At 40.5% G+C, this 16,961-nt stretch overlaps 1 protein-coding gene across 4 annotated transcripts in view; it reads right to left on the bottom strand.

Moving 5' to 3' along the window:
- Positions 1-357: 357 nt before the first annotated feature.
- SASH1 (SAM and SH3 domain containing 1) overlaps positions 358-16,961 on the bottom strand; it is a 572,614-nt gene continuing 556,010 nt past the window's right edge. For all 4 annotated transcript variants that reach the window (XM_014951054.1, XM_014951056.1, XM_014951058.1 and 1 more), the window contains 8 exons: positions 16,710-16,845; positions 15,520-15,689; positions 14,426-14,635; positions 13,564-13,714; positions 10,792-10,905; positions 3,307-4,445; positions 2,594-2,725; positions 358-1,762 (listed from right to left, as the gene is read on the bottom strand). In XM_014951054.1, coding sequence (XP_014806540.1) covers positions 1,502-1,762; positions 2,594-2,725; positions 3,307-4,445; positions 10,792-10,905; positions 13,564-13,714; positions 14,426-14,635; positions 15,520-15,689; positions 16,710-16,845 — 2,313 coding nt within the window. In that variant the 3' untranslated portion in view covers positions 358-1,501. The remainder of the gene's footprint in view (positions 1,763-2,593; positions 2,726-3,306; positions 4,446-10,791; positions 10,906-13,563; positions 13,715-14,425; positions 14,636-15,519; positions 15,690-16,709; positions 16,846-16,961) is intronic.

Here is a 16,961-nt window from a genome sequence, read left to right as displayed (position 1 = left end):
GGTATATAAAATGTGTACCCATATAGAAAAATAAAATCTGTCATTAGCCACGTATGCGAATGGAACATTTTACATGGATTTAGGCAGAAAAATATCATTACGTCATGAAAAAATGGTTCACCACATATGCCAGAACAATGCTCTCTTCCAGTGAGAGGTAACATTAACAGCCATGAGGGAGGGATATCAACTGTGGTAAAATCACAGTATAATTAATAAGACTATATAGGATTTTTTTCACCCATGCAATGGAATTACTGAATCTGATGATGATGTCTATGGGACACAATTTGCTTTTCCGATGCATTTTATCTCCCACAAGTGAATTTTCATTTGCATTTCATTTTCATTTTTTATCTCCCACAAGTGAATTTTCATTTGCAGAAACCCACCGTTTGGAATCGATCTGGTCAGGATACCAAGTCAAAGCTGCAGCATAATGATTGACAATATAACACAGTACACAGAATATGATTAAATGAAAAGCAGTTACATATATACAAGGCAGTATATCTTGGAACAGTTTAGTAACGACAGTAAATGCAGACTGTAGTGAACAAGAAGTTAGCCTGACAACCGAAACCTAGCAGAACCCTGCATTTGTAAAAGCATCTCTACAACACAGAAGGTGTTATGATGAGGCATTTTAAAGAAGCTACTTCAGCTGGAAATCACCCTAAGTGCAGCTTAAGGGTGACAGCTTGAAACAAGGCTCGGGAAACATGAATATGGGTAAGTGAACACTAGGTAACTGCTTCAAAGCTTATTTTAAGGCAAATAAAAAGCTGATTGCTAGAAAGCAGTTATAAAAATGACCTCAGCTCTGTACAAATAAAAAGAAGCTTTCTGACTCTCCGCGGGTTAGTTGCATTGGAGTGACAGAGATGGACCATACTGAAACCTAATTCCAGTCCATTGACTTTGGCCTAGCTAAAGGCTTTGTGGTGTATGGGGACCTGTACTGAGCAGCAGCGAGGATGACCAGGAGGTTTGTGTTCAGCTCCAGACTGCTAAAATAAACAAAAGGCATCTGCCAAACAGCTGCTACTGGAATTTGCACCTTGGCTTGTACCTGGTCTTTAGGGCTGACTCCAGGTACCTGGAACCTAGATGCACAGAAGACCCCCAAACCTAATGAACTCTCCATAGAAACAGGGCTTATTACTAGCATTTTCACAAATTTGAGGAAAATGTGCATGGGTCCCTTAATTCTGTGAAGCTGTCCGATTCTCAGGCCAACCCTGTGCACTTTATGAAATAAGAATACAGGGGAGTGAGGGGGGAGGGAAGTACCACATCTGTGTTACCTGGTGGTTGCTTCTCTTCTCCTTCAGTTGCCAAAGACAGCAACAGAAACATTTCATATCCTATGAAGAAGATATCTGCCTGTCCTTGGGAGCCAGTTCCTTGATCCCTTTAGCTATGTGAAGTAATTAGAGCAATATTGGTGCAGGAAGAAGCGGTGGATTCTCGACCAGGCAATGCCACACTATGGAGCATGTTAAATTGCCTCTGGATCAAGAGGTTTGAAGAGTCTTGCCGCTGCCAGGAGCTTGCTTATGTGCCTTTCCTCTGTGATGCCAGCTTCTTGAAGGCAAGTTTGTGACAGAGAAGGCACTTTGCTCAGTGTGCTGAATCCTGCTTCCGTGAGCAGGCTGGAGTACATAGGTAGACCAATGGAAATCAGCCAGTCAGATACAGAGGTGATAAGTCCTGGGGATACAGGTTTTCGGCAAATTTCGGTGAGCCCTCCACTTGGAATCTGTACAGTATTAAAAAAGAAAAGAAAGAAAAGAACCCTTAATGTTAAACATAACTGCTTGTTTTACAGCAAGTCATCTTTTGTTTTTCCTTCCAAACTGGTCAAATTCCACAGCAGCTGTTACAACTTCTCTCATGTCACATTTGTCACTATGAGCACCGTGTGGGTTGAAAGGCAAAGATCTCTTGGCACAAGAGCAACAGCAACAATTTTGGCAATGCAGATGCAGTGGGCAGTATCCAGCTGCTTGGGTGACCATCATGTGTCATTCTAAATTAGCGTGAGATCAGTAAAAAATACCCTGTTACAAGGCTTTCCACGGTGATCCATTTAATTTCTCAGTAAGGGAAGAGAATAGCAATTTTGCCTGTTGCCTCCTCAGACAGACCAAGTTTTCATATAAAAAGCCCTGAAAGCTTTTGATGGTTTTCCCCTCCTCCTTTTGCTGAGGATGAGTGCACAATAGTATAGTTTAAGAAATGAAAAAGGAGTGTAAAACCTTTCAGATTTCACTACAGAAGCATTTAGAGCATGCCATGTTTAGTAAGCAAGTCTCTATTACCCCTGCCTGCAGTCTGCTTAGACTTTCAAGATTATTTTTCAGTCAGGAGAGAGGGCTATCCGCTCTCCTTTCAACTATTAGCTGTCCTCCTTTGGGACAGAGGGAGATACCTCTTGCCCCTGAAGTACCTCTACCTACGTTGTACCTGCTGGGTGAACACAGGGAGTGCTTCTTTACCAGGACTTTGCAGGTATCTCCCTTTGCCAGCACCCAGTCCTTCTAAAAAGCCTGCTCAAAAATAAGGAAATGCTGTTTATGGAAATACTCACTGCCATGCGATGCTGCTTCCTCAGCTGCTTTACGCGGATTTGGTCCATGTTGGTGGCAACGTCCTTTTCAGGCTGGTCTAAGTCTTCAGAGTACCTCTGTACCAAAGCCTCAGGAATGCCACAGCGACCATGCTGAATGTTCCCAGCCAGACACAAAGGAGAGAGGATAGATGAAAGGAGTGTATCAATACAGCTCAATCAATGCCAACATAAAGAGAAGTGTAGGGTGAGACAAGAAGGAGATTTCCTTGAGATTCCACTGAAATCTCAAGAAAAACTGAAAAAGCAATCCCTAAAGGGAGGACTGGACTTCAGGACTCCTTCCTTCCCCAAAAGATGTCTTAGTGACTATTATTATCAATTTAAATTTTCTTGGAAGCATAAAATCTAATCATGACTTCCTTTTTCAGCTCTACCTCCCCACCCTAGCAGAGAAAGAGACATTTCCATGCCCAGTCCCAACAAGGTACTAGCGACCCGAAAGATGAAGGTTCAGAACAAGTCTGAGATTTCTCAGTTCCCTCACCACATAAGAATTACTTTAGGCATAAGGCCTGATAGTAAAGACAAACATAGTTACAGAATGTCTAATGTCCCAATGATTTATGGTTTATCTAGGCTGGTTACTCACAAAAATACAACAGATACGATAAATTAAAGGCTATTATTGGAAAGACTAGAATAAAAACGTTGAAGCAGTGTCCTCTACTTACCTTGTCAGAGTATGGTTCTTCAGTAAGATCAATGTCTTCAGACTGCAACTTGTTTTCTATTACCATCTCCAGATCCATTCCCCTGCTACACGAGACTTTCCTCGCTGAGGCAGGACCTAGCTTTACCACGTGCTGCTGAACACTAGCAGTCTCTGGCAGCTCAGACAGCCAGGGTGGCAGGGGGCTAGGAGGGGTACCTGCCTCCTGTTCCGATGACGTCCTATGGACAGATACTCCGTGACAATCAACGGGAGTGGATGAGCTGCTCTTTTTTACTGGCAAACATGGTGCTTCTACACTTGAGTGGTTCCCACTCGCAGACATGGGAGGATGATATAATCCATTAGAAAGGCGTTCTCGGCATTTTTTGGCAGGGACAGGTGGTGGCTGAGAAGGATTTTTTGGTTGCATTCTTGCCTCATTTGTGCCTTTTTGCTCAGCTTCCAGACCTCCCTTGAGGACTGGAGCATAATCAGCCCGTGCGAGGTCATGAAAGCCTTTACTTTGTATTTCCAGAGGCGTCCTTGTTGCAAGATGCATCACTAAGGCAGGCTGAGCTTCACAGTTTTTCAGGGGGAACGGAGCAGGCTTTCCACCTGCATTCTCCATTACAGAGAAGTCCAATTCCTTAGCTCTTCCCTTCTGAGAACTAGCAGCTCCTTTACCCTGCTTAGCCATCAAGTCATCTGCCATACAGCTGCCTCCATGAGACCGAGGCGGCAGGGCAGAGCCAGTCGTCTTTTTTGCTGTATCCAGTGAATCCTGAGGAAAAGAACCTACCTCCTTGCTAGTGTCCTGTAGGTTAGTATTGGATTCTCCCTGGAGATCATCCAGAGAGTGAGATCTTGGCCATGTATCTACACCCTGTGGGCCATCCAGAGTTTCATAGCTCCGACAGACGGCAACTGGTAGACTTCTACGGTTCTTCTTCAGGCCCGTAGCAGCGGGAGGTTTGACAGAGCTCTTCAAAGCACGATGGGCACAACTCAACCGGCCTTCTTTTTCCCCTTGCTGTATAGTTTCTATCGACTTGGTCAGTGGAAGGGTAGGATAATTTGATAGCTGGTTTCTGCTGAAGTCCTTAAAGCTATGCTCACTTGCTGATTTTGAGGGCAGAAGACAGGTCCTTCGATTTTTACCTAAAAACAAATAAATCAAAATCCACCATTAAAAATAAATAATAAAAAAATCTGCAGTGTAAACAACTCAACTGATCACTCCTAAATGTCTTTGAAACAAAAGGATTTACTCTCTTTTTGTTAACTCTAAATGTACAAAAACTCAGTGCCATTTTAAGCATATGAATTTGAGTGCTTCAGCTTTATTAATAAAGAACTGGTTAGTGTGACCACAAAAGGAAAATACATTTAAAATATTAATATCCTTCCTACTCACCAATTTGCAGAGATCTGAGGTTTAGCTCATGTAAGCCTTTTTCAGTGTAGAAATATCCTACAATTAAAACTGAGACCCTATACCCATTACATGAAAACTGGTTTGACCCCACACAGAAATAACTCAAAAGCCTCATTTTTTTTTTTTTTTTTTTCTACTTTTCTAATTTGTTTAGGATATCAATAATTATGTCCACCTTCTAATGAAGTTTACTAAATTGCTCAGGAAAGATTTTTTTTTACAAAAAAGATCCCGTTTATTCATTTTAATTACAAAGTGTGCTAATAGCGTTATTTAATTTTTTTTAAATGAGCAACAAACTATTTGCAATGACAAAACCAGAGAGCAAAAAAGTATCAGAATGTCAGTTTTGCACCAGTCCCTTTGTAAAGTTACTTTTAGGGACAGCAGAGTTTTACAGAAAAAGGTCTTATACTATGAGATGGAGAAGTGTTTCAAAAGGGAGTTTAAGTGTGACTAATCTTAGTGTTATTCTCATGTCACAGTGTTTTATTGAAGTGGAAGGTCTTAGACATGTGGTATTTTATTATAACCACTTAAGACAAGATGACATGAATCTATATGAACCACATGTTCTTTGTAAGCTTTATTTTATATTTTTATGAGATATGCGCTACTGATTTTAAACAGTGAAGTCCATCAAATCTGCTTGACAGAAAAATTCTGATCAAAAGGACTAAGCTCATTAGACTATTCATTAGTATGAAATACACAGTCATTTCTCAAATACTGCATAGACTTTTTTTTATTTTATTTTTAACAAGACAGAAGTAAATTTGTCCTGAAACATCCTGAACAAGGTAACAGGGATACTTCTCCCCATGTATGTTAAGCTTTCTAAAATCAGGATAGATAGATAAAGCCCAAAATTTATTTTTCCAGTGGGGAAAACAAAACCAAAACAAACCCAAAACCCCCAAACCAACAGATTTGCCTAAATGGTATCAAAAAGTCTGTAATAATAGGCAACCAATAGCCCCCAATTAAATGACCAGTTACTTTTAGAGATCTGAGGTTTTTTCCTAACTTCATTGGAACTAGATTAATCTGGTGTAGTTTTAAGCAACAGATTCTTTCTTCTCATACAGCCTTCAAAGCTTTATCCTGAAAGCAGCTCAGTGCTTGGCTTTTGAATAATATACACTGCTCGCTTTGAATATGAATGAACCTGGTTAGCCTAAAACAGAAATAGCTTGTTTTCTCTCTTTCTCTGCTTAAAAAAGTTTAAAAAAAGAAAGTGTCCAGAAAAGTAGCAAAGAAAATGGAGGTTACATTTAAAGAGAAATAAGGAAAACATTCTCCTCAAAAAAAGTTGGTTGCGTTTAGTGGTATGCCAGCAAGGTTACTCTATCTAAAACCAAGGCATGCCTACAGGGATGAAAGCAAGCATTAGAGGAACTCCTTTCTCAGAAGCTGTATGGTTCACAGATCAGCTCAAACTAAGTATTACCATTTCTTCAAAATGCTAATAAAGACACATCAGAGATTAAGTTGGTTCCCTTGCTACTAACTTGAGTTCAGGTAGCTCGGAGCAGTAGCAGAAAGATTTCTCTGCCTGCACCTTTCCATGAGCTAAGCCCCCGGCTTCTGAAAATAACTTACAACCACATTAAAAAGACATGTAAGAAATGTTACATCCATTTTTTAGTGCCTTCAGGCATTACTGTCAATATGTAATGAGTATGGAAAGGAGTGTTCTCTTTTCATTATTCATATTTGCTAGTACACATCTGACTTGGGCAGTAATTCACAACATGGTCTGGGGCTTGCTGTCACAGCTCACCCAACAAAATCCATGTACCTTCCTTCAATCTGAAATATTGATCAGCGGTTATACTGGCTTTAGGAAAGCACACTCAGGAACCTCTACGCTGAAAGAAAATCCATGAGAAATGCTACTACTGTGCAGTATAAGCTCCTACTAAGGCCATAAGGGTATCTAGTAGACAACATTTCATTCTTTAGAAATGGGATATCTATATGTAAAGCCAGTAGCCTGGGAATGGAAAAAAAGAAGAAAGGAGGAATAGGAAAAGGAAGGGAAAAAAAAGCAAGAAAAATGAGCAAAGAAAAATTTTGGGAAAGTAACATCAAATCTTGAGTTCATTCCAGCCTTGTTCTGCAAAAAATACAAATGTGGAGAGACTTGGAGGAAGTTCAAAACATTTTGTCTATAAAATATATAACTGAACAAGCAATCTTTAAGCTCCCTGCTTCAAAATGGTTTGAAAAAAGTGCTGGGTACAATGTTGTCATTTTGTACAAAGGACAGGGGTTCAGAATGTAATTTCTCTTACATAGATTTAAGTCGAGCAAGATCAGGAGGGCAGCTGTGCTTTCTCTTTTTCTAGCTATTCCTATTCCTTCCCTCCTCCTGACTGCCAGGTGTAACTTCATTATGATTCTTAGACATTAAAAAAAAGGTAATATTTCCTGAAAGCAGACTTTTAAATATGTTTTTAAGTTGTTTTCATAAAGCGGAGAGCTATATAAACAATGTCGACAGATGTAACATTCCTTCCCTATCTCAGAAAAAAAAAACACCCAAACAAAACCAAAACCAAATAAACAAACCCTATAAGGGTTAAAGTGCATACCTAATAGGGTTTAAAACATATTTTTTTTAATGTTAGCATTTTTGATAATTCATTCTTATGATTCCCTGGTACAGTTTAGCAGCCTAATGTCTTTCACAGTGCTATCAACCACAGCAGCATCTCTGATTTAAATGTGTGCAGAAGGACACAGGTATCTGGGTGATAACCAAGACAACAAAGCTGGTCCTTGCACAAAAGAAATGGAAAGTTCATATTGTTTCCAGGTTCAGTTCCAGCTACAGACATACTTTAACTCTTTTGTTTAATGTTATGGTGCAGTTTTTGCTAGAAAAAGCACTGTCCACCTCTCATGATACTTCTTGTTACTAGAATAGAGAGAAGGAACTTTTCAATTCCCTGTCATCACCTGCCTGAGAAGAAAGGAGATTATTCTTGGGGAATATTTCCAGAGCTACAGCAACACATTTTCAGTGTTTCTCTTAGTACCTTTTTTTTTCCTATACGGAAGATCATACTCAAAACCAGAGACAGAATGCATTCAGTGGCCTATCCAGACCCTATTAACTTCACTTTGGCATTGCTTTCTCTGGCCATATTTTGAGTGCATTTCAAATAGCTCTGATGCCACCACAAAGATGATGGTGCAGTAGACAATCCCAGCCTCATTGCTTTTTTGACTGATTATGAACTAGTAGAAATGCACATGACATGAGGCAATGTGGCCACATTTCTGTTGCTTCCTTTTCTGACTAAGTAGAACTGACGACTTAAGTGCTTAGGAGGCCTGCTTGGCAGTATGGAAGTCTGGGCTTCAGTTTCTGAACAATTCAGAGAACACCCTTATCCCACCTGATAAAGCCATGGTTTGTCTGCTTCTTCAGCTCTGCACATTGCATACGCAATTCTGATCCCTTCACATCCCCTCTCTCCTTAAAAAAGCTATACAGCGCAACAATAAAAGGTTCAAAGAAGGCAGGCATGATCAGGGACATAAATGACCTGTAAGGAATAATTAACAGGCCTTCTCAGACAACAAAAGAGATGACTTGGGAGGACTATGACAGATGTTTATAACACAGACACTGTTACACATTGAGGTTCTAAGGAAGACCAGGGATGCTCATGAAGAGAAAGAGTTTCAGGAAAATGGATGAATGCCAGGAAACAGTACCCAATTTCTGAAGTCCTTAAATGATTCATTCCCCAGGAGTACCCTGGGAAGCATCAACTATGCTTGCTCTGTTGCTATCCTGTTCTCTAGCTATCTGCTTTTGGCAGTCCTGTGAGACCTAGATTTCCGATACGGTTTCCAAACGCGTCTCAGACAGACGACACTTGCACACAAAGCAAGTCCAGTAACTGCACTGTTGGCAGAAGTCCAAAGGAGAGCTTGCTTGCTCTGCCTTCTTTCAAACCAAGGACTGGACTCTATGGAGTAGTGGTCTGATCATGGATGGTCGCTTTCTGCTCTTACACTCCTCCTGCCTAGCACTGAATAGGTCACAAACTGTATGTTCCTTGCTCTCTATAAATTGGAATAAAAACATGATGCTGCTGTAAGTACATTGTGGATACCTATGAGAATACCCAAATATTTCTGCAGTGGGACCCTGAGAAGTACCTATAAAAGATACATCTATACCACTACCATAGCCCATAGCAAACCATTTTCTAGACAAATGCAATCCTGAACTGATGCCGAAAGGTACAATATCAGCCCAAACCAGGATATTATACTAGTCATCAGAATATTACCTGTGACCATTACCCAGAAAATCTGAAGACCAATTTCTTCTCAGAATGCATTTCCCCTTTTTGAAGTCCAGTTTATTATGGCTGATCTGCACCTTATGATGTTTACACTAGACAAACGATTATCCTTATTTTAACAGATGAGAATCCAAGGTGTTTCGAAAACAATATGCATGTGAACAACTATGGTCCATGAGCTTTGCAAAGAAGATGGAGCACGTTTCAGATTAACCAGCCTTGACAAAATCTCTCAATGAATCCCATACCAAATATTCTTTTCATAATGGTTTTCAAAACTAGCGCTAAATGCATTTGTGAGCAAAAACAATGCAGAAATGCAGCAAGCCGTACATGAAAAGCAATTTGAAAATAATCAGTGATATTTCACATTCTGCAAAACTCAAGATAGAAATATTAGTTTAAATGTAATAGTAAGTATCTAAGCAGACAGGCAATGACAATTGCTTTCTAGAGATTTTATTATATTGTTAAAATTAGGAAAACGTACAGGCAGCAATTTAGCCTCAGTGCTACAGCTATTATTATGATGGCACTTAGAGATAAAAAAGACAGAAAATTGTCACATGTGCCATATATTTAGCCATGATTATATTCCAGCATGCATACTGCGTGGAGATTCATCTTCAAGAAAAAATTCTCTCTGCTTTCAGGAATTCAGTATATTGCCGATTTCAGACATTCAGCTTCAAAGCAAATTGCAATTTTCTTCAATAAAGGGCTATTTCTGAGTGGCAGACCAAAAGAAAATGCGCATACTGAGAGAAAAATCTAGCTCATATTTTAAATTGGAAAAACAGCCTCTACAAGGGGTGTACAGTATCTATATTTATTCTGTTCTTGGTTTCCTGTTTATGCTGGATGTTAGCAATGAAACCAGGCAGTCTGAGGCCACGCCATGACTCAAATGCTTGGAGTGATAATGCCAAGCTCAAACCAATTTCATCTATTTTAATATTTCATCCCTAATGACAAGTTTACACCATGCCTCAAGTAAAGGATGCTCAGTCAGCACAATCACCTGATTTCTTCAGAACAGAGAGAGGAATCTCTATTATCAACTGTCCTGGTAATTTTTCATTGTATCACCTTTACCGATGCAAGATAAGGTAATGAAAATTGGTATCATACATGTTTTTTTCATAGCTTATTTCCTTGCCAACTTTTCAATTAATTTAAGTTGGTAGTGTTCATACACTAAAAAGTCCTAAATCTCTGCAGTTGGCTTCTGATTGGAGGAGAATGCAACATACAACTTAAGCAAACCCCAAAATACGGCCTACAACAGAGAACATTTTTTCTAAACAGTTTTTGTATGGGTTTAGTAGAAACCCTCCTCATCTCAGTGGAGTTCAGTGACTTCTCCATTGCCAGTGGTCCCTTAGACGTGGATTGTTGGAGCATAACCAGTGCAAGCCTCATAAGGCACGGTTGCATGAGAACATGATAGGGTGTGGAGAAGGCAGGGAATGGCAGCAAGAGTGCCTGTTGCCTTAGGACCACAAAATCAAGATAATTTGCAAATTGTGATCTGTTTCCTACCCATGCAAATAAATAAATTAGAAACAGTAGCAATGAAAACCAATGGCTCAAGACAGGAGGGAAAGAGACAGTCAGAGCAAAGGAGAAAGTCAAATATGAAGTAGCTTGTGTTAGCCAGGAACAGGAGCAGAAAGTATATGAAGTTATGTACTGAAAAAAAGGATGCAGGGATTATAAGGCTCATTGCTGTCACCATTACCATTCTCCAGGTTTTCACTGCTTTCATAGCAGCCAGAATCCCGAGGAGAGCATCCGGTTAGGCCTTGGCCTTCAATGAGAAGTTTCTCCTGAGATCCTGACTGGTCGCTGTTACCTAGAGGATGTGAGAAAACAGTGAAAAACAGGCAAACAGAAAATCTGACTGATTCCATTTCCAACACCATTATCTTGCGTGTCCAAAGCAGGCAACGAAGCTGGTGAAGGGTCTAGAGCCCAAGCCTTATGACAGGGGGAACTGGGGTTGTTTAGCTTGAAGAAAAGGAGGCTGAGGGGAGACCATATCGCTCTCTACAACTACCTGACAGGAGAGTGTAGGGAGGTGGGGGTCGGTCTCTTCTCCCAGGTAACAAGTGATAGAACAAGAGGAAATGGCCTCAAAATGAGCCAGGGGGAGTTTAGATTGGGTATTAGGACAAATTTCCTCAATGAAAGGGCTGTCAAGCATTACAACAGGCTACCCAGGGAAGTGATTGAGTCACCATCTCCGGACGTATTTAAAAGACATGGAGCTGTGGTGCTTAGGGACATGGTTTAGTGGTGGACTCGGCAGTGCTAGGTTAGCGGTTGGACTTGATGATCTTAAAGGTCTTTCCCAACCTAAACAATTCTATGATTCTCTGATCTTCACTGTTGCATTAACTGTATCGGATCACTCTTTTAGAAAAGATGGAGCATTAGGAACAGCCATCACAAATATTGGAAACATTCATCTCATTTGGTAAAAGATTAAACAACAGCCTCAGCACGAATATGGGGGAGCAGCGTGGTACATAATGGAAGCAGAATGGATTGTGTGTGTGCCTCAGCTGCCTTAGGGCCAAGTCCTGCAACTTACAACCATGGAATCTATTTAAAATGATGGTGTCAAAGTTCTTTCTAAGACTTAAAAAAAACTCCAGCACCCAAAACAAAGGCAAAAGGCGCTGAAAAGAACCAAATCAAGTAACAAAAAAAAATAATCCTAATCCTGACCTACTTTACAGAAAGGACCAAGAGGAAGGATCAGGAGTGGGTCTGGCAAAGTTAGATGCTGTCCCCTAACGAAAGGACAAGGGAGAGATTAGTGGTAAAAATTCCTTCCTTCCTTGGTTTGTGCAAAAAGCCAACACTCAAGTGTGGTCCGTGCAGACTGCATAGGCTGGATTCCAGCAATTCACCCAGAATGTTTGGTCAGAAATCATATTTTGTAAAGAAATCTGAAGCTGAAGATAGAGAAAACCAGCTTCATGATGCAAGTATACAGTTTATGTTGTTTTTTTTTTCCCCTGCCATAAAATGTCAAAAATGGCTATTCCCATTCCTATTCTCAGCACATGGAAGGTAATTATGGGGTGGAACTAAGTGCTATTGCCCCTCCCAGGTTACAGCTGTCTGGTCCGTGCTTCTCTTTCTCCTCATCTCCCTGCCTTGAAGCTACAATTTATACTTTTCAACCACCACATCACATAGTTCTTCAGGTTTTCAAACCAAAATTGAAAGGCCCTAAAAAAAATTATTACTTCAGGGAAGCGAACATTCTAAATAGGTCTGCAAATAATGAAGAGAAGCTTACATTAGGTGATGGAAAGCTATTCTGATATAAGTGAAAAGAATCTATTTCTGCAACTGCAGTTTTATTGAGGGGTAGAGGAGGACAGAGAAATGTGGATGCCTCTGGGAAATGAAATGAACAAGAAAGCTACGTGTCAGTGAAAGCTCAGGCCACACCGCACTGTCTAGAGATACTAACCACACATCTCTATATAACAGAATTAAGCATTGCCTACTTAATAAGCAGGTGTTTAAATTGCTGATATGGCAGTTTAAGCTAAAACATAGGAATTTGCACAGAAGCTGCTGAGAAAGCCCTCACGCAATCCATTCCATTGATTCTGCTTAGTGGGACACTAAACTTCTGCTGACACTTAGGGACGGAGGGGAAATTCAGTACTGTCCTAGGCTGCTGCAACTAGGTATTGAGCGCATCTCAATTCCTGTCTCAAGCTACATTTGCTTTTCAAATGGTTCTACTTTACCATGGCTACTATGTAGAAGGTAACCGAGTCTCGCTTCCTCCTGTGCAGCAAAGCCACTATCAAATCTGACTGCCGTGGCTTACTCTGCTTTCCCTCATCTTTGCAACCACTTGCCTGAGACCATCTGTGCAACGGGCAGAGTCGCACTGCCGCGCCTTCGATAGCTGGGTCACTGTCTTTCACTCTTTGCATTTGACTGATATATTTTCGCCCTTTGAAAATTGCTGTGTTGTCAAGTGCCCAACCTGAAGCTACCTGTGCAACACTGCAATTCACAGGCCAAGAATTATATGCATATTTAATTCACATTACCCTTCCCCACACTCCTCAGGGCTCTGGTCTTTTTACTTTTCCTTATCCTTGATGACCTTAATCTCTTCCTTCTAGTCTCCCAAGTTTCTTGTTTCCTGTTCTCCACACCTCAACTTCTTATTCTGAGTAGGTTACCTCAGGATTTATTCCTGAACATCAGTGTTCTAAAGGGTATGTGTTATATGCTTGACATCACTTGAATAAGATGGGTAGCTGGGCTTACATGAACAAAAAAATTCTGGCAGAATAAATGCAAGTCCTAAGTCACTCCTCAAAAATCTACATGTTGTTACACAGGATTACTCTGGAAATAACTAGATTAGGGAAAAAGATCAAAATCCTGGAACCAGTTCTCTGGTTTAAGGGGTTCACAAGGTTCTTGGCAGAGCTCTAGTAAAACTGAAAACCTCAAACATCCCACGTACTATCATACTCCTGTAGAAGTTCCACTGCTGTGAGGAGAACAGCTCTGTGCTCAGGATCTCTGATGTTCAGTTCATCCAAATCTTCTTCTTCTAAAAGCTTAAAGGTATCCAGATCTTCATAACCGTTGAACAGAAAAGTGGGCATGTGCTCCTGCATAAAAGAAAAAAAAAAGAAGAGCCGTAAGGCATCACATTTATTCAACTTATTTTGTCAATAAAGATACTGGAAGAGATTTTCACAACCAGCAGAAAAAAAGCAGTAGTTTAGCAAATGCAAACCACTGTATAACAGCAAAATTATAGGATCATAGCTTGTATAAACATTGCTCAGAGTACAGGGAGGTAGCTGTGCCAGAAGTAGAATGCTGCACATATTTTTGTATTTGGAATGCAGTGTATGAAATGGCCTGGGTAGCATGTTAGCCCAACACACAATATCACAATATGGCACAGCTCTGTACGAAGGGAGAGGTACAAAGGCTGCATGGCAGCTGTGTTTCTTTAACCCTAGGCTCTTCTGAACAGAAACGAGGTGAAAAACTTCCTCTTTCAAGAGAGGGTAACTGTTATTTTACACTTTTTGCTTGCTTTTGAAGTGTGTTAGCTAGCAGCCATACTATGCAACCAAGTACAACCTCCGAATGCATACTGCTTGCAGCCTGCAGCACTTCATCAAGCCTGGCAGTCAGTTCTGCCTGGCCTCAGCCATTTTCACTCTGCAGCCAAGACTCGATTCTGCTAAGTGATGTCACGATCCTCAGGACTATGAATCTGGTGTGCAGCTTTCAAAACTAATAACTCCAAAGGTGTGGCCCCCTTCCCAAAAGGAAAAATGACGGGTAAACAAAAAGAGAATTTGGACCTTTAAGTTGATGCGATCCAAGAGATCCTCAACTGACTTGGGCTGGGGTGGTCTGCTTTTCCGGCGTCTCCTGGTGGGCCGCTTTGGCTTCTCTTCCTCTTCATTTAACACGTCCACGTAGATAAATTTGAAAGTGCCAACTTTGTTGTTCAACAGGCCCATCCAAGTGCCCATAGGGGGTTTGCTGATAATATCAATGATGTCACCTTTCTGCAGACCAAAGAAGGTAAAAAGGCATGTAGACATGGATGATGGATATTCAAGCAAACACTGCTGCTGTGTACAAATGTCTCTAAGCTGTGCAACTATCCGAAATTGCTGCAAATAAGAACACGTTCCGTGGATACAGGCACAATCTCACATCAAATCTCCTGAGGAAACAAGGTATATGCAGAAGGAACCATGCAACAGTGTTGATTTTCCTGATGTGCTCCTGACCATAACAAAGAAATAATGCACAACTGCTTTTCTATCCTTAAAGAGATTCTCTTACGTACATCTGCTTTAGTAGGAATTAGCTGCCCTCAGAATTTTAAGTAATGAATGTAAGGAGTAAGATAGTTTGAACTGAATATGACACAATTGAAAATAATAAAAGCTGATATCCAGAAAACATTAAAGGAGGTGAGAACTCAAAGTTTGCAAAGTATTTCAATATTAACTCAAAACAAGTTATATTAACTGAAATCCCTTTAAGAAACACTATGTGTAGGCGTATTCATATTTCTTCCAAGGATTTTGAAAGGTTTTCCAATGATGGATTAATTCATTGTGGCAGAAAAAGTATTTTTCCAATCCTTCAAACAAATCCTTGCAAAATGGAAATGAATTCGTGGGACATTTTTTATTTTCCAGAAACTAAAGATGGAAATGTCTTTCTCTGGATGCGAAGAAATACTCTTACTTACATTATATAACATTCTTGTGTAATTCAAGCAAATCTTGATTCTTATCAGAGTAAGATAGGTTAGAGGGCTTAAAAACACATGTAAACTCATTAGAACACTAAGAAGTGTACAGTGCTTGTAAAGCTCTTAATTAATAATTTTGCCAAACTAAATATTTGACCCATTAAAAACAGATATAGCTGATACCTTGAGCTTCAGAGAGTCTGTATCATAAGGACTTGGAGTAAAATCAGTGTGAACCCTGGCTCTTCCACAAAAAGGTCCTCTGTAAGGAGGCTCTTCATCGTCACCATCTTCTGATTTCACGCTCTCCCTGTTGCTGGTTGAGGAATCTGTTGTGCTCACCGTCTGACCGCCTGTGTGAGAGTCATTGTGTCAGTCCACAAAAAAGAATCTCTTTGTGAAGAAGGTTCAGAAACAAACAGAAGCAAGACAGAAAATGGGTCTTTCTACAAACCATGATAATCAAAGTTAAAAGTCCTTAAATGCTGCTATTTCTTATAAACACGTGTGATGGGGAGTTAATCTTCTTTGCACTCCCGTTTTCCTAAATTTAGCTCCTCAATAGTCAACTGAGAAGTTGTTTGACTAGTGTCTCATCTATGGTAAAACACAGAAGATGTCATCTTTCTGGCAAGTTTTGCCCACAAAAAAAGCATAGTAGTGTAAGGGAGATAAGCTCTGAATCCTGCATGAGGGTTCCAGAATGCCCCTCATGTCCAGAAATTTGGTTTTATGGCAATGCTTTGCATTGGTGTTACACCAAAAAAAAAAAAAAAGGGATGATTTTCTGAACACACTTTCATTTTTTCAGAAATCAAGTTTTCTCTTCTTTTTTTTGTCCCCAATATGTTCTTGGTTTCTCTTGGCCAGTAATTCATAGTGGAACAAGTTCACACCATCTGTATTCCACTTAAGCTCTGTTTTGTACAGAGACAATCTTAGCCAGAGAGGTTTTAAGTAACACCCCTCTAACTAGCTAATGAGAAAACCTCAAGGTCTCTCTGGAGCGGGGTGGGTAGGAAGCCTATCAGGAGTGCTCAGGAGAAATCTAGTGTAAAGATGAGCCTGTTTACTACTGGCTAAAGATTGTAATTCTCATTCCAATCATTTATATTGTAATAGCAGCACCCAGCAGACCCAGCCAGAAAGCAGGATTTCACTTTTTCAGGGCTCTGTATAAATACAAAGCAAAAAAAGATTGTCTCTGCACCAACGAGCTTGCTGTTCTTTGTAATTCCTCAATGACTAACCCATCAGCCTTTCTACTTTTTAACCACTGCTTCTGCTTTGACTTTTTCTGATTCTGCTTACTGTGGAGATCTCTGCTCCCTGAAGCCACAGAAATGAAGCAAGGCAATTACAACTGAACTTACTCATTGAGCTCTGGCCGCTTAAGGAACTCCTCAGGCTCTCTACTGAGCCACCAGCTTTCAGCTTGGGTTTGTCCAGGGAGTCAGTGTCTGGCGGCGGTGACTGCGGAGAACCTGGCATGACCCCAGGGCTGGACTCCTGAAAGGGATTGAACCATTTCAGTCTGGTAAACGAACACAGGCACTGACAGCCAGCATTGTAAGAAGAAAGAAACGTTGCACAAAACTCCCAATTCAGAGGTTTTAATGACACAT

This window comes from Calidris pugnax, unplaced genomic scaffold (genome assembly GCF_001431845.1).
Source record: "Calidris pugnax isolate Ruff unplaced genomic scaffold, ASM143184v1 scaffold24, whole genome shotgun sequence".
Lineage (NCBI taxonomy): Eukaryota > Metazoa > Chordata > Aves > Charadriiformes > Scolopacidae > Calidris > Calidris pugnax.
Note: the sequence above shows the minus strand (reverse complement) of the source record. Positions and strands in the feature narration are given on the sequence as shown.